Raw genomic sequence first — 26,901 nt, forward strand, 5'->3', positions numbered from 1 at the left:
TGCTGAAGTCCAGATAGACACATCCACAGCCTTCCCCTCATCCACCAGGTGGGTCACCTGATCGTAAAAGGAGATCAGGTTGGTCAGACAGGGCCTGCCCCTCCTAAACCCCTGCTGGCTGGGTCTGATCCCTTGTCCACCCTGAAGGTGCTGTGTGATTGCACTCTGGATGATCTGCTCCATGGAGAGCAGCTTGTCAAGCTCTTCTGCCAGCTCCCTCATCAGCCCAGGATGGATCTCATCTGGTCCCATAGATTTGGGAGGATCCAGGTGGCTCAGTAAGTCACTAACTCTTTCCTCTTGGATTCGGCTCCCTGTCTGTGTCTACTGGCTCAGGAGGCCACTTGTCCAAAGGGCCACCTGTCTTACTGGTGAAAACTGAGGCAAAGTGGGTGTTAAGTACCTCAGCCTTCTCCTCATCTCTGTTCCCCCTCAAGTCCAACAAAGAATGGAGGTTTTCCTTGCCCCTCCTTTTGTTATTAATGTATTTATAGAATCACTTTTGGTTATCCCTAAGGGAAGTAGCCAAATTGACTTCAAGTTGCATTTTTGTCTCTCTAATTTTCTTTCTACATGACCTAACTATATTCCTTTGGCACCACGGAGTGCATCTGGCTGGGCTTAGCTCTGGGTCACAGATGGAAGAACATGACTCGCAGCTGTGGGTTGAGGTTTCTGCAGGGTCTCGAGTGCTGGGGGGGCTGTGCAGTACCCAGAGATCCACAGACTGTGTGAGAAACAGCAATGCCCGGCTGCCCCCAGCTCGGGCACCCGGCACAGGGAGCCCCTGCCCCTCACACCTGGACATGCTCCTTGCAAAAAGGGGTGGAGTCAAACTTTTCTTGGTGGTGCTAAGCAGAAGACTGGGCATTGGGAGGCTCAGAATTGATGCTGGGCTTTTTCCTTGGGTTCAAGGCAGGAGGGTGGTGGGGCTGTGGAATGAGCAGTGAGGAGGGAGCTGTGTCAGTCACACACTGAGGAGGACACGGGACTGGGGTCCTCAGGGGCTCTTGCCCCCCAAAGAACATCCATTGTTTGATACAGACTTCTGAAACACCTGGTGGCTGTGCCTCACCTGGCCCAGACCTTGGCCCTCCCCACTGGATCCGAGGTGCAGGAGCAGCCACTGCTGCTGCCCCTGCCCAGGGTGTGGCCGAGGGGAGGGAGGGAGGTGCTCCTGAGTCCCTCCCGGCGCCAGAGACACCTGTCAGCTTTTGCCAGTCCCGAGTACTGCCTCCCACCACACAGCCAGAGAAAGCCTCCTTACCCACTTCAGGCTGGGGAGGGGAACTGGGGCCCCATTTTATTTTCCAGCCCTGAGCCCAGAGTGTGGCTTGGAGGTGGGCGGGGGCATGTCATGGCACACCAAGGGTTGCCCCGACATCCCCAAGCACCCCAGAGATGCTGCAGCACCAGTTCCAAGAGCAATTGAATCTTCTCCCAAACATAATCAACCCCGTGCAAACCAGCACTGCCTGAGCTTAGGGCAGGTTGGGGGGGCCCTGACCCCCAACAGCAGCAAAATGCCCAGGAGCCCTGTGAGACCCAAGTGCATTTCACACTGTCAAGGTTGTTACAACTGACCAGGAACTTGGAAGTTTCAGCATGAGCAGCAGCAGGATGTGCAGCTGCAGCAGCGGGGCTGTGGCAGGAGCTGCCCCACAGCAGGAAATAGTTGAGGGGACTGTCCCACACTGCACAGCTGGACCCTGAGCTCAGGGGCCGCAGAGAGCAAATCCCAAGGACCTTCCTCAGGGCAGGACTGGGGGGGCCTCGATATATATGTGTGCCTCAGAGGGTCCTGACCACAGGGGGAGAACTGGGGCGGGAGTGGGGGTGGTGGGGTGGCAGTGCAGCTGGTGCTGGCTGAGCGCTGGGTGTGGGGTAGTGCTGGCTGTGGGGCAGAGCGGCGTGTGGGGCAGTGCTGGGCATGGGGCAGTGCGGGGTGGGGGGTAGTGCTGGGTGGGGGGCAGTGCTGGCTGTGGGGCAGTGCGGGGTGTGGGGCAGTGCTGGGTGGGGGGCAGTACAGGGTGTGGGGCAGTACAGGGTGTGGGGCAGTGCTGGCTGTGGGGCAGAGCGGGGTGTGGGGCAGTGCTGGGCATGGGGCAGTGCGGGGTGGGGGGTAGTGCTGGGTATGGGGCGGTGCGGGATGGGGGGTAGTGCTGGGTGGGGGGCAGTGCTGGGCATGGGGCAGTGCGGGGTGGGGGACAGTGCTGGGTGTGGGGCAGTGGTGGCTGTGGGGCAGTGCGGGGTGTGAGGCAGAGCGGGGTGTGGGGCAGAGCGGGGTGTGGGGCAGTGCGGGGTGTGGGGCAGTGCTGGGTGTGGGGCAGTGCGGGGTGTGGGGCAGTGCGGGGTGTGGGGCAGTGCTGGGCACGGGACAGTGCTGGGCATGGGGCAGTGCTGGGTGTGGGGCAGTGCTGGGTGGGGGGCAGTGTGCGAACTGTGGGGCAGTGCGGGGTGTGGGGCAGTGCAGGGTGTGGGGCAGTGCGGGGTGTGGGGCAGTGCTGTCTCGCAGGTACCTGTGCATGGCAGGAGCATCCCACGTGCCCAGCCCTGCCCAGCACATCCAGCACCACCTGGCCCTGGAGCTGCTGCAGGTGAGTAGGAACCCCGGGACATCTCCCCCCCCGCCGCCTCACAACACCACCCTGGGATTGGTGCATGTCCAGCCTCGTCCCGCAAGTCCCACCCTCAGCTCTGCTCCCGCCCTCCTGTGACGCCCATCCCTCCCCTTGCACACCCACAAATCCCATGCAATGCTGATGGCTTGAGCGTCCACGGGCATTTTCCTGGGCTTCGTGCCCATACCAAGGGCCCCAAGAGGCTGAGCTGGGCGCCCTGTGCTGTGACTGAGTGAAAAGGAGCAACCCAGTCTGGTGTGTGCACGTCACAGGAAGCGGCAACCGCAGCCCCAGCACCTCGCAGCCCTCAGGCAGCACCACCAGGAGCAGCCCCAGCGCTGGGACCCCAGCCCTGCCCCAGAGCGGGGTGAGGGTGAACCAAGTGGGTCTGGCAAGGGCAGGGATTGCCACCCGCTGTGCCAGAGGGTCCCTGTGCACCCTGGTGCCCGGAGGCCCCTCCATGAAGGGAGGGCAGAGCCGTCCGATGGCTGCCCGGGCCTGACACCCAGATGATGGTGACAACAGTGAGAGGCAGGTAAGGGGAGTTCACCTCCCATGAGGACAGGAAGGGGGCAGGGCAGGGGTGGAGGGGGGCTCTGCCTGGCACAGCTCTGGGTCACACACAGCTCTGACTGCACCTCCCTGTGGTCAAGGAACTGGAACAGGTGTTTTCCACAGCTCCTGAATCCCCACAGGAACCAGCAGCTGGGGGCGTTGGGATGGGTGCCCCACAGGCTGGGGGACATGGGGCTGGGGGGAGGTGACAGCACTCAGAGAGTGAGCCTGGCCCGGGGCAGTCCACCATGAGGCTGCAGATGTCCCGTCCTCGGCACTCCCCAGACACCCTCTGTGGTGGTGGGATGGTGATTTCCTCGAAGGGCTCCCCTGGGAGCTTGACAGGCTCAGCCCCAGCCCAAAGCCCTGCCCTGGACAGTGCTGGCATCACCCCATGGCAATGCCCTGCCTGGGACACAGGGCAGGGGATGCTGACCCATGAGCCTGAGCCCCTCCATCCGTCCCAAACGGGAGCAGCCCAGGGGCTGAACCCGGGGATGGGGAATCTACCCGGCCGGGAGAAGCCGCTCAGCATCCCATCAGCACCCGCTGCCGCCGCGCAGGCCCCGCAGGCAGGTGAGTGCCCAGGGAATCCGAGCTGTGCCACCCCCGTCCCGTGCCGGGCCCAGCCCCGGCTGGTGCTGCCGGGGCAGCTTTGAACCCTCTCATCTGCCCCGCAGTCCCCAGCAGCTTCCAGGCCCTGGCGCTCTGTGACTTCCCCCCCAGCGTGGGGGTGGCCGCTGTCCTGAGGATGGGGGAACAGCTCCGCATTCTCGCTGAGTAAGTCCCCGCACCAAGTGTCCAGCCCGTGGGGCCGTGCTGGTCTCCTCCGGCGGGTCTCCTCCCTGCCCGGTCATCCTTCCTTCCCAACAGGGACGGGGAGTGGTGGCTGGTGGCGTCCGAGGTGTCTGGCAAGGAGTGCCACGTCCCCAGCAGCTGTGTGGCCAAGATCAGGCACGGGTAAATGCTGGGAAGGGTCTGTCCCAGGGAGGGGCCAGGGAGACAAAGCCCCTCTGCAGAGCCTGGCCAACCCCAGTGCCAACCCCTGGCCACTGTGTCAGGACACCCTGCCCTGTGTCTCCACCGGGGCCCTGGAGCAGCGCTGGGGCTCGGGGAGGTGGCATGGCATGGCATGGCATGGCATGGCATGGCATGGCATGCTGGAGTGTCCCCAGCACATGTGCTGCTCTGCTGCACTCCCAGCTGTGCCCCAGCTGGGGCAGGCCGGGCCCCGGATGTCCCTGGCACCGGGAGAGGCTCTGCCAGCACCCGCTGCCTGCACAGGTGGCTGTACGAAGGCGTCAGCCGGCAGAAGGCAGAGGAGCTGCTGCTCGGTCCCGGCAACCACAGCGGGTCCTTCCTGATACGGGAGAGCCAGAGCAGGCGAGGTGAGAGCCCTGGGGCGCCCGCTGTGCCCTCCCAGTCCTCCTCCGTGGGTTGCCAAGGAGCAGTGGGAGCGAACCCTCGGTCGCACCTCGTGGCAGTGGCCGTGGCCGTCCCCACGGGGCTGCTCCTCGGTGTTGCTGCTCCCCCCCTTGTGCTCAGCCCCTGCCGCGGGGCCTCAGCAGAACAAACCACCACCAGCTTCCGACAGCTTTGGGTTACAGGGGGGCGATAAGGCTCAGCCCGCAAAACGAAACAGGGCCCCCATCGCACCACGGGGACGCTGTGAGGAGATCCTGCCGGGACTGTTATGCACGGGGCTGATGCCCCAAGGGCACCTGATGCCCCAAGGCCACCTGATGCCCCGGCCTCCCCCCGCCCCCCGTGTTGGTTGGAGTGTCGTCCTGCCCCGGGGCTGGCCCAGCTCCGCGGGGAGCAGGGCATTCCTGGCCGCTCCTGCGGGACGGTGGGACCACGGCAGGGTGTCCGAGAGCCCCGGAAGGGGTGCTGGCTGGGTGGGTGCCAGGGCAGCCCGGCAGTGCTCTCGGCCCGTGCCCGCAGGCTGCTACTCGCTGTCGCTGCGCCGCGGGGACCGCGCCACGGTGACCCATTACCGCATCCATCGGCTGCACAACGGGTGGCTCTACATCTCGCCCGGGCTCACCTTTCCCAGCCTGCACAGCCTGGTGGAGCACTACTCGGGTAATGCCCCGAGAGGCGCCGCGCCCCGAGGGGAGGGAGGGCGGAAGGCGCGGCCGGTCCCGCACCTGCCCAGGTGCCCCGGGCCGGGGGAGCTGCGGGCGCGCTGCTGACGCCGCGGGGTCCCTGCCCAGAGTTCGGCGAGGGGCTGTGCTGCCCCCTCGGCCGGCCCTGCTGCCCCCTTGGCTGGCCCTGCAGCACGGACGGGACGGACGCGGACGCAGCTCCCTCCACGCCTGCCGTCGGCAAGAAGCCATCGCTGCACTGGGACAAGATCGACAGGTGAGGACATGCAGGGTAGGGCTGGGGCTCCCCCACGGCCCTGCCAGACCCCCGAGGCTCGGGGGCTGCCTGCTGACCGCCCCCTGCCCCCGAGCAGCTCCCTGCTGCTGTCCGAGCCCGCAGCGCCGCAGGAGGACTCTCCCTTCAGCCTGGGCCTGCGGGAGGCCATCAGCTCCTACCTGCTCCTCTCGGACACGCATGGCCCCGAACCGGGCGCCGCGGGGAAGGGCGTGAGAGAGAGCTGAGAGGGCGCCCCTTGGCCACAGCCTCGTGGTGGGCACCTGTCCCCCAGCTCAGCGCTCACCTGCTTTCACCAACATCGCCAGTTCCTCCGTGCTGGGGACACGGGACAGCCACAACCAAGGAGGGGCCAGGCCCGGTGCTGCAAGGGGATTGCTGCCCGAGGCGCATCTTCTGCCGAGCCAGGCCCTCGGGCAGGGGATGTTTGAGCACTCCCAGCCTCAGCCAGAGCCCCGGGGGGAGGAGGAAGCTGCACGAGAAGGAGCCCTGCCGGCCCCACAGGCTGCCCTGGCGCCTGCACCGCCACAGCATCAGCGAGGGTGTAAATGCCCAACAAGCCAAACCCTGGCCCAGGTGGAGGAAGAGCCCAACCCTATCAGTCCCCTCAAGTTCCTGCACGCGGGTTTTTGGGTGCAGGACTGGGCCTGTGAGCAGCAGCCACGGACCCTCATTCTCTCCCTCCCCATAACTCGCTCAGCTGCTCGCTGGGACCAGCAGCCAGGGGGAAAACAGCCCCTGACTGTGCCCAAAGCAGCCCATTTTCAGACTTTTTAAGTTCTATAAACCAGGATTGGGCTGGACATACAATAACTGCCTGCAGTGTCTCAATAAAAAGGCATCTCCTTCATAGCTGGGAGTTGGTGAACACCTTGTGACCTGCCCCAGGGGGTTTGCCCCTGCCCCAGCCCAGGGCAGCAGCCACAGGTCAGGGCTGCACCTCGGCCAAATTAATGAAGTGTAATTTAATATCACAACTGCTGTTCTAAGAATGATGGGGAGAGAAATGGATCCGTGCCAGGAACAGATTATTCAGAAAAGCAGAATGCAAATACTCGTGTCCAACGCTGATCTCAGCTGAGGGGCCTGGACAGCAGCAGAAAGGCCTCAGAGGAGCCACACTCCTGAGCCTCTGCTTTCAGCAAGGCCTTATCAGCGAAGCAGGAGCTTCCCCTGTGGCCACAGGGGGTGCAGAGGAAATTCCACTCTCTTCCTTCCCCCTCTGCATCCCAAGGCCAGTGCAGCAGGATCACCTCCCACCCCAGCCTGGACACGCTCCAATCCCCTCATTTTCCTGTCTGATGAGCTCACTCTTGCAATCCACCATCACTTTCTCATTTCCTTCTCTGCCTAAAGCTTCTGAGACATGCTCAGCCCCAAGTTTCAGCCCAGGTGGCTTCAGTATAGGACAGAAGCTGGTGTTTCTGCCTCAGCCCTGCCCCTTCTGTCACCCTTGGGGCCTCCGGGGCCATGCAGGGTTTTTGCCATGGACCCACGTGGCTATTAGGCTCCTTTCTCTCCACCTCCAGCATGCACCCAAGTTGCTGAATGCATTTACACACATGGATGGTTCTACTGTCACAGTCAAGAAGCTGCTCTGGTATTTGTAACCCGGAGCCAGGTAATAATATGGGACAGATGTGGTGGAAAAGACTGTTCCAAGTCCTGTCCCATCACCAGCAGCCTCTGAGCCCTCCATCTTCCCTGTCCAGGAAGCTCCCTGCTCTGGGCACATGCCACTCCTGCTGGGAAATGCCTTCACAGCCCCAAAGCAGGGGGCAAGGCCCCCAGCAGAGGGCAGCCCCAGCCCCATTCCCTGCAGCCTGGGAACACCATGGGCACGAGGCAGATTTGAGCAGGGGGCAGAGGCACAGAGTGGGTCCAACAGCACTCAGGAGGAGCAGCACTCACCCAGCCAGGGGAGGGCAGGGCTCGAGGGGGGCCCACAGGGCTCCTACCCCAGGCACTGCAGGACAGGGACACCGACGGCTCTGAAGGGACAGAATGCCCTGACAAGACCCACCAGTGTCAGGGCAGGGGATGAGCCACCAGCTGCCCCAATCACCCCAGGGCAGGAGCCCTGGTGAGCCAGCAGGTCCTCCCCAGCTCTCCCCAGTGCTCTGGGGCACACTGGGACTGGGAGCTGTGGCCACTTTGGCTAGCCCCACCCCCACCCCCTCTAGAGCCGTGTCACCAGCCCCACCTCCGAAGTGACAAGGACTGACTGAGACCCAAATGTGTGTCCCAGCCAGACAAGCCTGTGCTCTGCCCCTCACACCTTCCTGGGGCAGCTGCCCAGCATTTGCTGGGATCAAAGGGACTTCTGAGGGGATTAAGAAGAGCTGCAAAGTAGGCAGTGAGACTCTGTGCCAAGTACATGGCTGCACCTGGGGCCTGGACTCAGGACAGCACCCACCCAACAGACAGGAGGGCAGGGAAACCGCCCCTTCAGGAGCAGCTCCTTCCCTCATGTCCTGTGCCATGTCTGTACTCAAGCTCCAGGACCCAAAGCCACCGTCTGGAAGCCCAGGAGGTACACACAGCTCCTCCTCCTCAGCCCAACGCAGCCCCACATTCCCCACGAGGGGCACCAGGGCCCATTACAGGACAGGGCCCTCAGGACCAGTGTGGAGCATTCCAAACATCCATGGCCCCATCCAGCCTCTCCTGTCCAAACACTCCAACAGCACACAAGTATCACCAGCAGCAACACACTGGGGCCTCATCCTGTGCTGCTGCAGTTTTGCTAGTTTGTCCTCATTTTTCTGTCTGCATCCAACAGGAGAAAAAAAAAGTTGTATTTACCATTACTGTGTCTTTGAACAGGACTTTGTTCTGGGTACCTGCAGCAGGTTTTACCCAGACAAGAGCTGCTGTGCAACCTGAAGGATTAAGCACAAAGATATGAAACTGCTGCACAACTGCAATGGCCTGCAGTGCTCAGGAACCCCACCTCGAAACCAGAGCCAGACCCAGCCACAAGCACTCCTGCAGCTCCAGTGCCTGTGGGGATGCTGCACTGCCACCAGAACAGCCACAAACACCATCCATGGCTGCACAGTGATCATCCCCAGACCCTGTAGTTAGAGATCCAGTTAGGTCAGTTAGCAGTGAGAACAGTAAAATGGTTGTCTGATTTCTTCAGCTGAGGAACTTCAAGGTGACTGCCCACAGAAGGCTGAGGCTGACTGAGCAGCTGCCTCCTGCTGCGAGTCTGCACCCACAGGAACCTGCACATCAGGCAAGGAAATAAATCCTAGGGCACATTCCCCAAAACACACATCTCAGGAGGTTATTTCAAATTCAGACCACAACTTCCAAACCCGACTGTGACATGTAAGTGATCAGCACAGACCTGCACGGGCCATGAGACACGCTGGGATCTGCCATCAGTGGCTCAGACCTCTCCAGGCTCACAAACCACACTTCCAGCAATGATGTACCCTCCAGGCCTTAAAATCCAGCTTTACAGGAATATTTTGGGGATTTTTTTGAGAGAAAAAGTAAAAAGGATAGTTTGTTAGGCCCAGGGAGTACCCTTGTTCTCCTCCTACTGAGGAAGCTGAGACGAGGAGATGGAACCAGCAATGCACTTGAAGGTACATTGATGCCTCCCTGCCATCAGGCCCCCTGTGCCAGGCGCTGCACTCACCAGCTCCCTGCCCTGTGCCAGGCACTGCTCCTGCTGCACTCACCAGCTCCCTGCCCTGTGCCAGGCACTGCTCCTGCTGCACTCACCAGCTCCCTGCCCTGTGCCAGGCGCTGCTCCTGCAGCACTCACCAGCTCCCTGCCCTGTGCCAGGCACTGCTCCTGCAGCACTCACCAGCTCCCTGCCCTGTGCCAGGCACTGCTCCTGCAGCACTCACCAGCTCCCTGCCCTGTGCCAGGCGCTGCTCCTGCAGCACTCACCAGCTCCCTGCCCTGTGCCAGGCGCTGCTCCTGCAGCACTCACCAGCTCCCTGCCCTGTGCCAGGCACTGCTCCTGCAGCACTCACCAGCTCCCTGCCCTGTGCCAGGCACTGCTCCTGCAGCACTCACCAGCTCCCTGCCCTGTGCCAGGCGCTGCTCCTGCAGCACTCACCAGCTCCCTGCCCTGTGCCAGGCACTGCTCCTGCTGCACTCCACCAGCTCCCTGCCCTGTGCCAGGCGCTGCACTCCACCAGCTCCCTGCCCTGTGCCAGGCGCTGCTCCTGCTGCACTCACCAGCTCCCTCTCCTTCCCGTGCCCCTGTGTGTTCTCTGTGTGGCTGTTCAGATGCACCCAGAGCTCCTCCCTTTGCCCCATCACCAGCACTGCCCCTGCCCCTGCCAGGCTGCTCATCCAAACAGCAACAAAGACTGGGGGCAGATCACACGTACTGGGGACTGATCTATTACACATATTAGGATTTGGGAATAAAATGTATGAGCTCCTCATTAAACAATACTGAACAAAACCCAATACATAACGGTTTGCCTATTAAGGATATTCTTATGACAAAAACCTAGAAAACAGTAATTTCTAGACTTTGGGAACAGCTAATGTCCATATACCTGACAAACTACAGTACCTGCATTTCAATGTGATGTGAAGCAAAAAAGTCCAGATTTATTTTATTGAGCAATCATTAATTGAAACAAAGACTTTACTAGGGCTTAACCAACAAAAACCTATTTATTTATTCCAAACACCAAGATACAGAAGTTTTCAAGTTTTGCAAATATTGCTCCAAAGCAAAATTCTATGTACAGCCCCTCGGTTCTAATAGTGCATCAACAAAGACAAACGCGCATATGTACCCACAGTGCAATGTTTGCTCAGTTCATCAAGGCTCCACGTTGCATTCACTTACCAGTGATTTAAAGAAACAAAAAAGTGACCTGTCAGCCTGAACAACTGGTCCAGGCTAAGAAATAACAATGTGGAAACTTGCAAAAAACAGGGACAGAAGTGAATCCAGGCAGAGCACAATGAAGAATTTTTCTTGATCAGGAGAAGTGCTACTCTATTTTAAATAAATATTTTCAGTCTTTATCTGTAAGGGCTTCCCCAGAACTTCTGAAGGGAAACAAGTCTCCAGGATCTGCCATGTGATCTACCCACAGGGACCGCCTTTTCTTCCAGACCTCCAGTACTGCCCTGAGCAAAAATTAACTGACAAGTAAAGACATACAGTGAGCAAAGAGAAGCCATTGCTTGAGAAGAAGTTCCCCTTTGAAGCAGGAAGCCTGCCCAGGGCCTGGGAGCACAGCAGAGCTGTTCCCACACAGCCCTATCCTGCAAGGAGTGCTGGTTTACAGGCTGCAGCCAGGGAGCACCTGCCTGGTCCTGCTGCCCCGAGACCACCCCTCACACTCGGCAGTCTGGGGGCTCCTGACGCTGCTCTGCTTCGCTGGGCACCAACACCTGCTCTGGAGTACAGTGAGCTCAGGGGTCTGACAAGAGCGAGCCCAGGGGTAAGCACTGGGCTCATCTTCAGAGAGTCAAGTGATCCTTAAATACCATGTGAGCTTTTTTCCAACTGTGCTACAGAACAGTAAGGTTATTTTTCTGCTGTACCTATGTTGTATTCACTATATACCAACTACTGCTATAAAACTGAGACAAATTATTCCCTGAACTGAATCTTGGCACAAAAGCCTTAGTTACTACCTAGAGCAGCCTAATTATTTTGTTTTCTGAAGGAAATAAAATGCTCACTGTGTAGATGCTGCAACTCCTACAATATCGGTATTTCAAGTTTACATTATTCTTTGCAGAATACACACATTACAGATCTCTATCCCAAATTAGTGACTTGTACAGGTATGGCTCTTTCCATTACAACTCTGCTTGTATGTTACCCTTTGGTAGTACCATTGCACACAATAAAATCAAGGTAACAAATCCAGCTATTTAAGGACACCCTCTCACTGCAAAACCAGCTTATGATGTTCCACAGGAAACTGAACTCAGCAATGTTAGGGAAGGAAAACTAAAGTCACAGCCATTGTTTCGGGAGTGATGATCTGCAACTGAAAGACTTTGAACTTCTCAAATACTCATGACTTTCTAAAGATTCTGTATAATGTGACTGAACATCAGCAGCATTGTCACCTTGCTCTCACAAAATTAAAACTTAAGGTATAAAAAGGGACTTTGTGAACACAGAGACCATCTAAGTTAATAACCCACTCGCTGTCTGCGAGGACAGCGCCTCATGCATAGATCTTGAGGCTTTATTTACACAAATACAAAATAAACTGATTCCCCAAACCACACAATCATAGCAAGTCTTTACAACAAACACGTCCAGAGTATTGCAAAAAGTCTACATTTCCAAATATAACTGGAATGGCAATTATTAACAAAAGGGTAGAAAACATATCACATCCATGCCAGCCATGGGCCCCAGCCCTGTCCTGTCCACACTCCTGCAGGGAGGGGCACAGCACTGTGCAGGGGCACAGGAGGGCTGCACTGAGGAGCTCCAGAATGCACAGACACCACGTCCATGGGCTTCCCCAGTACCAAGTCATGTGACAGTGACAGGATAAATATAGAAAACAATCATTTATTCTGAAAATAAGTGCAATCCACCTGTGAGCTCCTGCTGCATTATTTACCGTAACAGAAGTGGGGTCAGGCCACTGTTAGTCGCAAACCTCCACGTAACACTTCATAGTTAAGAGCTGGACATTCATACTTACTAAGTCTGAAACTGTTATAACATTTCCTAATGATTAAATACTGAGTGCTAGTATGCATAAACCAGAAGGAATAAAACATGACACGGGTCACTTAAACTATGCAAAGTTATTTACAACCTCTGTCAACCAAACCTTTTTGGCTCTTGGAACTCTGTTCTTCAGTGGCACAATCTGTAGTCAATTTCATGATGAACCGTTTCAATGAGCAACTTGTAAGGAGTGGAATTGAAGTATAACCATCAACCGACAACCAACCTCTGGAGATGAGAGTGTGACCTCTTCCACAGCACTGGAATTGCCCAGTAAACCCCAGATAACCTTTCTGCTGTTCTTTGAGCGATCCTCCTTCCCCAGTCCCTGGAGTCCCTCTGCGCCCCGTGCAGCCAGCGTGCCCGTGCCAGGGGGAGACGCGGGGCTGCCCCGGCTCCGTGCCCAGCGCCCACTGCCCTCACGTGGAGCAGCACAGGGCGATCTGCTGCACCTTGCCCAGGTCTGTGATCAGCTGCTTGATGCAGTGCTTGAGCTGGGGCAGGCGAGCCAGTGGCTCGGGGGGCTCCAGTTCTCCGGTGTAATCCAGCCAGCTCTCCAGAACTGCAAAGGAAACCAACACTGTCACTGCTGCTGTTCTCAGCAAACAGCCCATCTGAAGCCACAGAACAGGAATTCTTTAATTATTTTGTGGATCTTGAGAAAGCAGTAGGCAATATTTTTAACATGTGGTTATTTGAGAAATCAGAAAATGAGGTCCCTCACGCCAATCTTTGCAAGTAACTTTTGATACATGACAAAATAATTCACATGGGGTGAGGGGGGAAGCTGATGCTCCTAGGAAAAAGCAGCAAAGGAAAACTCAGGCGCAGATATTGTGAAATCTGGTGCTAAATTTCCTCTGATCTGTGTGAGTTCCAGAGCAAGGACACTGTGGGACAGAGAGTTTATACCAGAGTGCCTTTAAGATCAGCATTAGATGCCACTGAAGATCCTGAAAGGATGGGACTACAGTAATGAAAGGAATCTGTTATCAGAACACAACTGGCCAAGACAGACAGAACTGGGTAACACAAATGGTGGTGAAGCCCAAAACGCACAAAGAGCAAACTGCTGCACAAGGAAAATGAACTCCTGCTCTAAAGCTTATCAGGGGGAAACAAGAACCAGAAATCCTACTGAGCAGAAGACAACTCAGGCCAACAAGGAAGGTGGTCAGCTGAACTATGAGTTCGTGGGATGCTGACATTACCCACAGGTGGAGACTGAAGCCTTGAAGACAGAACAAATAGCTCTGCCAAGAGCAGCCACTGCCCAGAGCAGCAGATCAGGGGGTGAGTTCAACCCACGGGCAGTACCTGCTGAACAACACCTGCAGCCCTGGTGTGAGGAGATGCCTGCTCAGAGCAGCAACCCCTGCACAGTCCCCTGCTCAGCAGCACACACAAAAAGTCTAACTTTTGGGAACCAGAGCTGCTTCATTTATGAAACGGGCACTATGATGACAGGCCTGACTGATCTCTATCTGAAATATCCCTTCAGCTATTCGACTCTTCAGTACCTTACTCACAAAGACAGGGCTCTGACTTGGGCAAAGGCTGCACTCCCAACAGCCCTGAGAAAAAAGCTGCAGCTCTAATCAGTACACAACCAATCACCAGACTCAACAATGTAAAGAGAAAGAACTATCCTGGATCATTGAAGGCAACATAAAGGGTTTAGAAGTCTTCCCTTAATAGGAAAACAAATCTCAAAAGACCTTCATGTGATTTGGCAGAGAAAAGGTGTGAGCCTTGTGCACCAGAGGCCACCCAGAATGGGCTCACACAGCCAGCAAGGCCTTGAGGAACAGGGAAGTGCAGACACAGGAGAGTTTTGGAAAATGACACAAACCTGAAAGCAGGGACACATCAGATGCAGCTATTTAGAGATGACTTAACCAGAACTTATTCTGTGAAATTCTGCTCTTTGTTTAAAAATTCACCCCCCTCATCAGCAGCATATCTATTTTCTATTAGGAAATGTGACAAAGAAACACTCATCTCTTTGCAGGTCTGCAGAAGCAAAATTCTGGTTAACATGTTTTGAATAGGTAGTTCAGTTAAATAAAGTTATTCTTTGAAATCCTCCTTACCATCCAGCTCTTTCTCGATGAAATCCATCCTGTGTATGACTTCATCTTGCAGAGACTCCACGTGAGCTAAAAGATTGAGCTGCCACTGCAGCTGTGAGTTCACAACTCCCTCCTTGCCCTTCTCCATCAGCTTCATTTCAATGGCTTCGTCTGGAGAGCCCTTCTTGGAGACAGACTCTCTCACCTGCCAGAGATGCACACACAGAGTTTGGAACAGGCAAACCAGGAGCCAAAGCTGCCCATGCCCCATGCTGAGTGCCCAGCTCAGCCCAGTGTGGGAGAGACAGAAACAGCTCATACACAAACACTAAACAAGCAACTGGTCTGGGTGAGAGGATCTAAATAGTTTACAGGTGTTTTGCTAAGAACTATTCTTCGCACTTCACAGGCATCAGATTTTCTCAAGGTAACTGTTTTTCACCTGACAATAATAAACTGAGGAGCAAACAATTCTGCAGTGAGAAGGGATTTTTCCTTAAGGAATCTAATCTCAATTCTACTAAAATTTTCACTGAAGCATCTCACGACAAGCATTACCAGCCCTTACAAAACTGGACTATGCTGTCAGCAGTGTTGATTCTACTCCCCTACGTTTTCATCCTTCTGCTGAAATATGACAGGATTTAGAAAAAAGTTCTTTTAGATTGAAGAAGAGAAATATTTTCTTTTCTGGAAACATAACACAATCTTGACTGGCAGAGAAGTCAAAAAGAACAAATTACAGTTTGCATATGCATGAAATAGAAGTTCACCAAACCTTGAAAAAGGGAGCTCAATATTTCATAGAATCATAAAATTGTTGAATAGTTTGGGTTGGAAGAGGCCTTTAAAGGTCACCCAGTCCAGCCTCTCTGCAGGGGCACCTTCTACTATCCCAGGTTGCTCCAAGCCCTGTCCAACCTGGCCTTGGACACTTCCAGGGATGGGGCAGCCACAGCTTCTCTGGGCACCCTATGCCAGGGCCTCACCACCCTCACAGGGAGGAATTTCCTCCCAATATCTCATCTAACCCTGCCCTCTGGCAGTGGGAAGCCATTCCCCTTGTCCTGTCCCTCCATCCCTTGTCCCAAGTATCTCTCCAGCTCTCCTGGAGCCCCTTTGGGCACTGAAGGGCTCTCAGCCTTCTCCAGGTGAACCCCCCAACTCTCCCAGCCTGGCTCCAGAGCAGAGGGGTCCACCCATTTCCCAGAGGGTTTCTAACATTTCTCAGCCCACATTTCACATGAATTGGCACTAACTAACAGAAGCAGAATTTTTGCACTGGGATGTAGAAAGAAAGGCCTCTCCTAGACCTGACAGAGCTTACAATGAGAACCAAGCACTGAAAACTAAACCTAGAGTGCTCCAGCAGGAGAGGATACAGCACGACTCCATGGGAATCAGTCTTTTAAAAAAATCACTTCAGCCTACTACCTTCTTTTTTCCCATCTTGAAATGCTGCCTGAAGAACCTGTAATTAATTCAACTATTAGAAGAAACATGGGAACAAAATGGAAATAACGAAGCAGGTCTACCAGTGTGTTTGGAAGTATCACACATGCTTGCCCTGTTCTCTCTCTTTGCCATTGTTAGTGTTTATTTTTCTACTTAATACACAAAAGTAAGCAGTAATGAACTGCCAGAGGGCCATAATGCATGTGGCACACCTTTCAAGTGACTTGAGGTCCAGAAGTCAAGTTAGATTTGTAATTACACTATGCAATGAAGGGCTTGATCACATCTATAATTTTAACTCATACTGTAGAAGTTGCCAGTAAAAGAAAAAACTTCATACAAACAAACCAAATACTATTAAAAAAGGCAGAGGCTTCCACTTTGCCAGGCAAACACATGCTCTTTTAACAGAAATACCTTAGAGTAATTGTGTTTGGATTCATTTTCCACCTTGCATATTTCTTGGTCCAGATTCCAACCAAATCTCTCTGAGAGGGCATCATCTCCATTTTCCCTTATTCTGTTCACTCCATCATCCATGACCGAGCCTCTGGTCTCCACCACCAGCCTCTGCTCTATGGCAGGGTAGTAGGCCCGGGGTTTCTGGTAACAGTGTTCACTGGTAATGTAAGATTCCTCCACAGAAGGAATGGCTGAGGGCTTCTCAACTGTCCCATTCCAAGTTCTGTAACTTGCAGTCTCCTCTTTGCAACAGTTTTCCTCAAAGTGAATGATGTGTTTCGTATGGATTTTTTCATCCACTGTGATGTGCTTCCATGGGTGACACCAAAGCTTTAGGTCAGGATGTTCTTTATTTCTGTCCAAACATAAAAAAGAACAACATCCAACTTCAAGTGACTGAGCAAACCATCCTATTACACTAGGAAATCAAGTAAGAACATTTGAACCTCTACATGCTTCAGTCACCATTATCACTACAAATGCCCTAATAAGTTTCACTGACCTCAACTGTGTGTCTTCCTACAACGTTCTGTTACATTCACTATTTTCATTTCTATAACATGGTACAACATAAGCCAAATGCTGCAATTAAGAAAAAAACTGAAGTTGCAAATAAACACATACAACTCACCAATGTTGTCCTTGATGGAACATTTTGCTTTTTATTAACAGCAGAAAATAATTTTAACTGGAATGTTTTTAGTAAGGTACGATACACTAACATACCATTGTCCCCTTCACCTGTTCTTACAAAAATTCTCATGTTAGCTGTTTCAAATTGAATAATATATTACTTATTCCAGCAGAAAGGCCAACTATACATATCAGATTACACAAATGTAACAAACAAAAAATTTAGACTGAGAATTGTAACTGTTGTTCTTCAACATGTGTGTCAGGCATCAGCACAGCTGTCCATTCACTGCTGCTCTCTTGCTTTGAGCATTATTCCAGTGTTTGAGCATTTTCAGTCCAGCCAGTGGACCTCCTGCACCACCACAGGTAAGGGGAAAAGGTCTAAAGAACCCTGAAAACACTAAAAGCTTTGCTGCTGCTGCTGCTGTGCAATTTATCAATTTGTGAATTACAACGATGGAATTCAATCAATTTAAAATTCCTGGATTTGAGTTAGGCAATTTTTTTTCAGTTATCATGACCTAAGGATGACTGTCAACAGGTCAAGATGCAGAACACTTGATTTTATACAAAGAAAATCAAATTTTATGTAAATAATTCTGCTCCTGGTTGCTGATGGTGCCTCTGCTCTCTCAGTGCAGCAGAGCAACACCCCCCCTGCCTCCCAACAAAAGGACCAGATTCCTGATGGAAATGCTATGATTAGACTTACTGGAATGGAGAAGGCAGTGCTGCAAGAATGCTGCCAGAGGTTACACACCTATTCTCCTCTTCTTACTGAAATCTATCTAGGTGCTTCAGGAGAAGCTGTTGTTACTAGTTTTCTCCCTCTTCCTTCACACTTTCCCAACCCTTTTACACTGATGCAGAAGGGGTTTTGATTTTTTTTTCATTTTTATAAATTTCACAAGTATTTGTAACTGTAGTAAAATGTAGATTTAGTGTGCTAGTATTTCTAACAGCTTAAGTTCAATGTTTATACATGCCAACCTCTGCCATTTATCAGTAGCTCACATTCTTTTAGTTGTTTAGACTCTCTTCAAGGCAGAAAACTGAAGACTATCAGAAAAGCCTGTAGAATGAAACAAACAAGAGCCAACAACACTGGAAAAGCTCCACATGCCCTATGTGTGCTGAGGAAGAAGTGAATGATGAAGACAGAAGGTCCCACTGACCTCAGCCTCAAATCCTGAGGAGGTGTGACCAGGGGCAGGATGGGGCTAGACTGAGAGATGTGTGAGCTGGAGATTGGGTGGACCATGTTATAAAACCCACAGAAACCAGTGTTCAGGGTGTGTCAATGTGTATTCCTGTGGGCCCCAGGCCTGACATTAAAGGACTTTCACATTTTATCTTATCCTGCTTTGTTGGGGTCTCTCACGGTATCAACACACATGGTCCATTTACACTCATCACACTTCAATAGCTTTAAGCAGCCAAGTCCTTTTCCTAGATCACATTAACAATTCAAACCATGTTACAAATCCACAGGGAAGCACAGGCTAAGTCTGAATTTGTGGTTATTTTCCCCCTTGCCATCCAATCCCCCCCCCAGAACATGCCACTGGCACTTAGTGCTTACTGCAGGATGCTCATCTTGAGCTGCAGCCCGTGCAGCACCTCGATCACCCTCTGCACGTCGCCCAGCAGCTGGTGGGTGGCCACGATCTTCTTGGCGTTCTGGTGCGAATAGTTCTCCTCCAAAAATGCCAAGCCATGCATGTGGCCATTGCTCAGCCACTCCTTCTCATACCAGTACTTCAAGCTGGACCTCTGACCTGAAGTGACAGCAGTGAGGGAGTTAAAATGAAGTATTAACTATGGTATTTTAACATCACTGGTAGTAACTCTGATTATCTCCAATATTGCGACAGCTTATTTGTTCTTACCAAGAGTACAAGTAAGGATCCTATAAAAGCAGACAAAACCCTGGGGAAACGAGGACCTTTTAAAGTAGGAAATCAAAAACCTCTGCCCAACTGTGAACACACTCAGGCCCCAAATTCCATCAAAGGACATCCAACAACAGGCAGTTGCAGCAGAGGCACAGAAAGGCACATTTTAGCAGGATATTACACCGTGTAGTGTAACCATGGTTATGACTGAACCTCCAGTCTGAATGCAGGTCTCTGCAGACAGAAAAATACAGAAAAAGGCTTCCTAATAAGACCTAAGAGGTCTTATTTTAAAGCATCATACATGTATTATTACAGGCATTCAGAAGCACATTTTAAAGGAACCAGTTATGAGGTTCTGATGGAAGACTTGCCCAAGTCAGGCTATTAATAAAGGCAATTCCAGCTTAAGTGGTTGGAGTATCAACAACAGCTATGAAGAAGGAAGGAGCTCTCCTAGGTATGGTCAGAACCATGTTAGAGACATTCCTGACACATCTGCATTAGCTCTCCCTCAGTTATTTCTGCATTAGAGAAGCTGCCATCTGTGACAGAAAATAAAGTTCAGTCCACAAAATAAAATGGTGACTTTTGGAACTTTATGGTCACCTGAACAACTGAGGTGATGTGTATCCTGAGGTAAAAAATGCTCCCTTTTCAGGTCTGTAAGTTTAAGAGACACCAAACAATATTCCCACATGGTATGGCTTGAATGAATCAGTCACACCATAAACATCTTGATCATGTTTCAGCAAGGGTAATTGGTAACAAATATGGTAAAACTGCTACTTGACTCAAAGAGAATTGACCAAAATAGCAGTTAGTACAGTTTTTGGACAAAATTACACCAAATTTGCTTTTATTTCCAAAAGAATAAATGGTGCTGTAACACATCTCAGCAGTTTAGAGACTGGAGAAAGCTCCTAAGTAAGATTTTGCTGAATGGCCATGCCCAGTTTTAAAAGCCACTTCCTTGCAGGTTCACAGAGCCTGTCAGTTCATTTCAAGACAAAAGCAGTCCCTGGGATGGAAAAGCCACTTCTGCAGCCACAAAGGGGGACGTTTTCTTTGTCAAAGACAGAGGTAAAAATTAAGCTTCCCCAATGTAAATTTTAGAACCTTCAAAGGAATAGGTAATGATTCATTAAGCAAATTAGGCTGTAATCAGTTTTTGCACAAAAGCATTCTGATGTTCAAGTGCAATGACAGTTGTTTGCATGTGCAGTTCAGTTACGGTTAAAAATTCAATTGACACAAGGTGAAATACCTTGAAAACAGGGTTAAAATCCTAGAGGCAAGATACTGTAAACCCCCCCAGCTTGAACATACTGTCTGTGTGGTGAAATAGTTTAAGTGTAGCATGTCTTCCTTGCTGTGAGTGAAACCACCAGTAAACCAACTACACAGATTCAGGAGTTAAGGTACGAAAGAGTTGGTAGATTTCAACACGCAAAAAATCTGAGATCACAATCCAACTATATATATAAACCAAAAAGGTATTTTCATTAGGCCAACAGAGATCCACTTTCTTGCCATTTACAAACATGGACTCAAGCAAGAACCTCAATTGCTTTCATTTTCATCAAGGCTTTGCAACCTGTCAAGTAGGAAGTCAGAAAATGTTCACCTAAGTGCAATTTCACCTGCTGTGTAAGGTGGACCAAGACATTTCAAAATACAGACTTAGGAATAGAGAAAGCATTGCTTAATCACCTCTGAGGGAGAGAACCCCAGAGAAGTGCCAGTATATAGGTTATCCCAGGTCATGCAGTCAGTGAGAGGGGCCACAGCTCTCTGTGCCCACTGAAGGCAAGGCCTGTGAGAGCCTGTCCTTGCTGGGCAGAGCTGCAGCCACAGCCCCCAGATGTGCCCACGGGAGTCTCTGCTGCAGCTCCTGATGCTGCTACACTCATTGCCCACAGTCAGACAGTGCAATCCTCATTACAGCAAAGTGTGACAGGTGGTCATCACAGTGAAAACATTAATTCCCATTCCTGTCCAGCTGTAATTCCACAACACTGACTCACAGACATTCACATTAATTTAACTTTCTGTATCTGAAAATCACCAATAGTGACAGCCACATCTGGGGGGGAAAAAGTAGTTTAATCTTGGAGCTACATTAAACCAAGCAAATTTACTACATATGTAAGAAGGCTCTGTAACCTAAAATTCCTGTACCTGGAGGATCTTGACAAATATAGCAGGTGTATTTCTCAGGTACATTGTCTTCCAGTAGCCCCATACAGACTCCATGCTGCCAGCACAGACACTCTTCACACTGTTCAAAGGCAAGAAGTGCATGTTATCAGACATGAGGGCTGGGAGCTCAAGATATCGACCACATATTTTAAGACAAAATGGTATATTAAGACCCACACCCACCTTTCACCAACAAGCAAACACACTAAAGAATCAGACTACAATAAAATCTGAGCCCATCCCACATATTTTTCATGTGTATTTCTGGAGGATGACAATTAGAAAGTGGAAGCAGATATCCTGAAAGGTACAAAAACATTCTCTTTGGAGATGAAAACCTTCCACAAGATGCATCTGCACACAACCAGGACAGCAACAGTGTGTAATCAAGCTTTTTCAGTAAAACAGATCCATTTTTCTAAACTAAAAAGCTTTATCCTCAAACAGTAAACCATATTCAATTACAAAATCACAGAGACATTGATGTCACACAGGACTAGCCAATATTACGGTTTAATGATTGTTGTACCTGTAAGATTGTATCCCTTTCTAAGGCAGCTCCACTAACCCAGCTCTGCAGAGAAGACACAGCTGCAGCAGCTCCTGATGTGCTGCCCAGGGGTAATTCACACTGGCAAAGACTGAACACAGTCTGGACCTACTCAGCACTGCTGAAAATGCAATCACTGTTCTTAAAGCCACTGTTCTGGAACAGTTCCAGAGCAGGAAAATCCCCCTATATTCATATGTTCTGTTTCTATAATTTTCTCCCCCCTCCCATATTTTAACAAGAGACAAGATTTGGCTGCAGCCCACAGACCAGCCCCGAACAAACCCCACACATTAAGTCAATTTTGATTTGAAATGGTGATGTCAGTTCAGAATTACTTCTTTCCCAAGCAGTGAGACAAGAGCTCATACCCTTTATGTCTCAGAGCATAACCCAAAAGTTAATTAATGCAGGAATCTCGTCAGCATTGGTGCAGAATTTCAATCTGAGCTAAGACACTCCCCAGCAGCAACTGCAGCAATCTCAGCTGCTGCTCCTCACTAACCTACAAGGATGCCAACTTGCTAAACATCTCATCTATGTTCAACACCACTTCTCTTAATGCTCTTCTGATCTGCTGCCCTTCCCCAAGCGAGGAGGGACAGAGAGGGACAACCAGACTCAGAACATTTCACTGCACTGAGGGAGTGGGCGAGGTGTGGAGGCAACAGAAGCCCTGGGAAGAGAGAATGTAAGAGCAGGAGGTTTCTGAAGGATGGGATCACCACTGTTTTGCCTTACAAAATGGGTAAATAGTCCTAAAGCAATAAGGAGATATTTCCAAAAAAGTCAGAGACACCGCCCTTCTTTCACAAAGGTGATTATTAGAGCCAAAAAGGGTGTTCTAAAACAAAGAAAACCAATTAAGAAAAATAGACAGTGTGCTAAGAACAAGAAGGGAGCTCCAGGTTCTACTTACACCTGCAACCCATAAATCATGCAATACAGCAGTTGATTCTCCAGGCAATTTTGCCCAGAACTCTAGGGAATCACCACCACTTTTTTTTATTTTACTCAACTGGTATTTCAGTATGTATCCCATCAGGGCACAGCTCTGTCCTTTCACCTGCAGGTGAAATGGCTGGCCAGGCTCCTGCTGGCACACACACTGCAGGGAAGCTGAGACTCAAAACACACTAAGAGGAGATTTGGAAGAGGGAAAAACACAAAACTCCACATTACATCCATCACTTGAGGCCACCAAATCCAGCCCCAGAATTCTCTGCATCGTACACAAACACACCAATGCTTAGGTACAGAAACAAAAAGAAGACACAACAGGAGTCTGTCTGGACTGTTTTGGGCCTCACCATCAAAAGGGAGTGCTGTGCCCCCCAAAGGAACATAGGGCAATGCCACTCAGCTTTACATAAGCTCCAGTGACCTCCTTGCAGAGTTACAGGGACTGCACTGACCAACAACATACTGGATTTGCAGATTTCTTTTTCCAGATTTAACTTCTACTAACTGAAGCAGGTACTTCTATAAATGCAAACCCAGATTTCTGCACTCTGGTGCCATAAAAGATATTCTTATTGCAGAAATTGCTCAAGACAATTAAGGCAAGGTCAGCATGAAGGAACTTAGGGGGTGTGCGTTAATAGTTTCAATATCTAAATGGAAACAACTCCCATTTTAACTGTGTATGAGTTTCATTAAATCTTAATGGTCCCCAATCTTTCAGGGAAAATAAAGGTGCTGCTTGTGTTTAAAATTAATATTTTCCCTTCACTATTTCTAAATTTGGCAGATTCACAGAAATGAGCAAAGCTCAAAGAGAAAATGATTTTCCATTCTCTCTCTTGTAAGAGAGGAGGAGACACAAGTATCCTGGGAATGAACCTTCAGCCACATGCATGAGGAGGCTGCCCTGGGTGCCCAGCTCTGGTATCAAGTTCAGGCAGGTGGGCACACAGCCTGGTGCCAGCACATCTCAGTCAGAATAACAAAACAGGGGCAGAATATACATCCCTAGGGAGAAAAGTGCAAAGGACAATATTCTTCTAAAACCCCACACCCTGAGCAAAATGACCTATCTTCAGAAAGAAAGGACCAATCCAAATCCATGTTCTTCAGGGCAGGCAGCTTTGAATTCATTTGTTAAGTGTCACATTGAAGTGTGAGTAGGAAACAGGGAAGGAATCTTTCCTAATTATAAAGTTATGACAACTACACCAGATTCTCACTCTACAAAGCCAAAGTGAAGTGTCAATCTTGGCACTCTTGTCACTGAAAAGCTGAAAATAGGTTCTCCTTGTGATAATTCCACAGTTGTATAACATAGCAGCTTTGCTTTGTATTAATGCCCTGTTCTTAAGGGGTGAACTCAGGCATTTCTACATCAACAGACAATCCAGACTGTTTAGAACACTTTCCCCAAAATACAGGCTGACAGAAAGCTGTGGGGCACACAGCACCTCCGGCCCCACACAACCCTGTGCCCAGCTCCTGCTTCCCAGCTGCTGTTGCCTCAATCCCCACAGCGAAGGCAGGGACTCCCCACGCTGTCCACCTGCATCTCTTTTCCAGAGAGAATAATCTGCTCTCCCAGGCAATCCTTTCATAAAACAGCTGAAGTGTTGAAAACTCCAGAGGATGCTCCAAACACCCCCCAACTAGTTCAGCCCAGGAAGCCAATCAGAGCAGCTGGGGAGCCATCCACGGGCTGTGTCCTGAGCCAGCTGACAGGTCCCTACAGTCTGCAATCCTCACCCAGTGCTGAACTTGCTTTTGTCAGAAAATTACACTCCAGACTATCTCTGTGTTTTAAAGTCATCTCCTCAGAGCACTCTCAGAGTCCTTTTCCCCGTGCACTCAGATGTCAGAGAATCACAGACTATTCTGAGCTGGAAGGGACCCACAAGGATCATCGAGTCCAACTCTCAAGCCAATGGCCCACACAGGGGATTGAACCCATGACCTTGGCATTATTACACCCAAGTTTTAACCACCTGAGCTGATCCCAGGGTCCAGTGCTGTCACCTCAGCCTGAGCACTGCCCACCATGGCCCCTCCCCAACCGCAGCCCGAGGCACCTCCTGTCCCGGGGCAGGATCCAACACTGACACAAAGGTGTGTGTGCCTCAAAGTGAACTGCTGGCTGAGAGAAAAAACCGCCATGAAACAGCATGGAAGGCCAAAGGAAACTACCTGGAGAAGTCACTTGTTACACTGCACAGTGAAGGACAGACAAACTGAGCTGCATTAGCCAGTTCTGTTAAATGTTTTTAAAATAAGGCTGTTGGCGTTCAGGGCAAAAAAAGGCGTTTCTACTGTTCTGTTACAGAATTCAAGAATTCTTCACCCTGCAATTTAAACAGTGCTCCCCCTCGTCACCTGAACAGGTTCCTGCCTCTATTCAAGGAAAGTCCACCAAAACACCGGCAGTGGCTGCGGAGTGAGTTCAGCTCAGCCTCTGCCTTGCCTCCTAGTTCTGAACTGCAGAAGAGAAATGCAGCTCACAGGAACATGGCAGGAGGGTCCTGCAAAGAGGACTGCAAGCCTCACAAAAATGAGCTACAATGCCTGGAAAAGTGAATTCAAAAGCTGCAGATGAGGAATGAGGTTCATGTGCCAGAAAAACATTTCTGAACTTAGTGTCATGCTATATCCTTTCACAAATGAACCTCAAAAGAATGCAATAATGATCTTCAAAGCTACACCACTGACACTTGGAATTGGATGTCCACAACAAGGAAAAGGGGATCTAGATAGGAAGGGTGGGAGCCTCGTAAAAAAATCAAAACAAAACAAAAAAACCCCAACTAATTTCTTCAGAAAACTCTCATTTCTTCAGAAGGGTAATCATGAAAAGCTCATCATCCTGGTTCAGGAGCACCACACCCTTAAGCCCTTGCATAAGCTGCTTCTGAAACTTATGGGGAACTACCAACGTGGAGCACTCATGGAAGAATCAGTGGCAAAATTAATTAGAGCAGGAAAAACAATGAAGAAGTTGATCTGTTTGATTTGACTGTGTGAAACTAATAGGAACTGGGTGTGATGGTTCAGAGCAGCTGTGCATGGAATTATCTCCTGACGATTTACAAATATCTCAAAAAGTAGAAGTAAATAGGCAGGGCACTTCCAAAGAGGTTTTTGTCAACAGTTTTAGGCAGCAGAGATAACAGAAGCTGCTCTGAGTTTTCTGTGAAGCCGGTTTGAAAATAGCACATCTATGTGGGAATGGACAGATGGCCTCATGCAGATTAGGAACTCAGAATTTGCAAAGTACTGCAGAATGCACAAATGCAGCTCTGCTTCAAAGCAGAACACTCAAGTAATCACTTTTTTTTGTTTGTTTAGCCCGTCTGGAGAATTGTACATTCAAGTCAAGCTTCTTGCCAGAAGAACAAAAACTCCACCAAATGCTTTTCCACTGACACCTTGCACTGTGTCCACACACATGTGCATTTATCCTCCAAATCATACCTGAATCATGAAGTCATTTTCTTCTTTTACTTCACAAACACATCGAACAATCTCAGAATCACTTTCTTCAGCCTCTTCATCGGGGTTGGTGGTCACATCCACATCCTGGCTGCAGTCATCGTCACTCCACAGCAAGCTGTCCATAGATGACTCACTCAGGGTGTCATCCTCTGTACAAGAAGTATTTATATAAAATCCTAAGTGATTACAAAAAAGGTCAAACAACCCTCAAGATCTCATCCCTGGTATGCAGACATACACTCCTAAAGCATGAGCTCAGAATGTCGTTTAAGGAACATCACAATTTAACAGTTTAGGAAGGTTACCACATAATGAACTTCCATATTCTCACTAATAGGTCCTTCAAAATATTCCAACTTAACAGCTTTGTCACTACAGCTGGAATCTCAGCATACAGTGTCTCAAACCAAAGGCACAAAGTCTCTTTAGGCTGGGAGTAAAGTAAAACAAAAGCAGGCTTGTACATGCGAAGAGGATTCCTATCAGTTGCTGCAATTTGTACACAATTGTTACTCGGCTCTTTTAGTGCAGAGGTCCCAAGAAGAGGCAAGAGGGCTCTGTTTTATGAACCATTCAATCTCACAAAGTGATGTCACCATGACAGAAACACTGAGTCCAACACAGAATTTAATGCTGCTTCAGAAATTATTATTTTTACTCAGCCTTCTGTTTAGGATACATTTATCAGCTGAGGGGCAGCCCAAGGTATTGTTCCAGAACACATTCATGCTACTGAACCGAAGCATTAATGTATCTCTGGATTGAAAAACTGGCAGGAAAACCTTCACTAAACAGCAGGTTAAATTGAGATTCTCCCTCAAAAATATTAATCAATGTCTGCATCTTCCTTGGGGGCAGAATGGGAGGATCAAAGGAAGAAAGCAAGGATTTTAATCATTTGGAAATAATCTAATGAGTTGA

The 26,901-nt window shown here is 50.4% G+C and overlaps 2 protein-coding genes across 12 annotated transcripts in view; one reads left to right on the top strand and one right to left on the bottom strand.

Annotated features, from left to right (window-relative positions):
• The first annotated feature begins 2,747 nt into the window (after positions 1-2,747).
• Positions 2,748-6,402, top strand: SLA2 (Src like adaptor 2). Of its 5 annotated transcripts, none has more exons than XM_071572838.1 (8): positions 2,748-3,156; positions 3,462-3,752; positions 3,857-3,956; positions 4,050-4,136; positions 4,461-4,564; positions 5,121-5,261; positions 5,393-5,540; positions 5,807-6,402. In XM_071572838.1, exons 2-8 carry the CDS (start codon positions 3,482-3,484, stop codon positions 6,333-6,335), a joined length of 1,380 nt encoding a protein of 459 aa, XP_071428939.1. In that variant the 5' UTR covers positions 2,748-3,156; positions 3,462-3,481; the 3' UTR covers positions 6,336-6,402. The 5 variants fall into 5 exon arrangements, with proteins under 5 accessions (XP_071428939.1, XP_071428940.1, XP_071428941.1 ...); XM_071572839.1 differs by having other exon boundaries at positions 3,597-3,752; XM_071572840.1 differs by having other exon boundaries at positions 3,654-3,752.
• A 3,791-nt stretch (positions 6,403-10,193) lies between these two features.
• The window catches only part of PHF20 (PHD finger protein 20), a 65,564-nt gene continuing 48,856 nt past the window's right edge, over positions 10,194-26,901 (bottom strand). For 6 of the 7 annotated variants that reach the window (XM_071573217.1, XM_071573215.1, XM_071573220.1 and 3 more), the window contains 6 exons: positions 25,960-26,156; positions 20,958-21,057; positions 18,464-18,659; positions 16,201-16,600; positions 14,350-14,533; positions 10,194-12,818 (listed from right to left, as the gene is read on the bottom strand). In XM_071573217.1, coding sequence (XP_071429318.1) covers positions 12,676-12,818; positions 14,350-14,533; positions 16,201-16,600; positions 18,464-18,659; positions 20,958-21,057; positions 25,960-26,156 — 1,220 coding nt within the window. In that variant the 3' untranslated portion in view covers positions 10,194-12,675. The remainder of the gene's footprint in view (positions 12,819-14,349; positions 14,534-16,200; positions 16,601-18,463; positions 18,660-20,957; positions 21,058-25,959; positions 26,157-26,901) is intronic. The other variant, XM_071573218.1, reaches the window with a different exon arrangement.

The sequence above is a fragment of the Pithys albifrons genome, chromosome 18 (genome assembly GCF_047495875.1).
Source record: "Pithys albifrons albifrons isolate INPA30051 chromosome 18, PitAlb_v1, whole genome shotgun sequence".
Classification (NCBI taxonomy): domain Eukaryota; kingdom Metazoa; phylum Chordata; class Aves; order Passeriformes; family Thamnophilidae; genus Pithys; species Pithys albifrons.

Coding starts and splice junctions, on each gene's coding strand:
- SLA2 (XM_071572837.1), top strand. CDS start 3,425: ATGAGGCTGCAGATGTCCCGTCCTCGGCACTCCCCAGACACCCTCTGT. Junction 5,262..5,392: donor CCTGGTGGAGCACTACTCGG/GTAATGCCCCGA, acceptor GTCCCTGCCCAG/AGTTCGGCGAGGGGCTGTGC. Junction 5,541..5,806: donor CACTGGGACAAGATCGACAG/GTGAGGACATGC, acceptor CCTTGGCCACAG/CCTCGTGGTGGGCACCTGTC.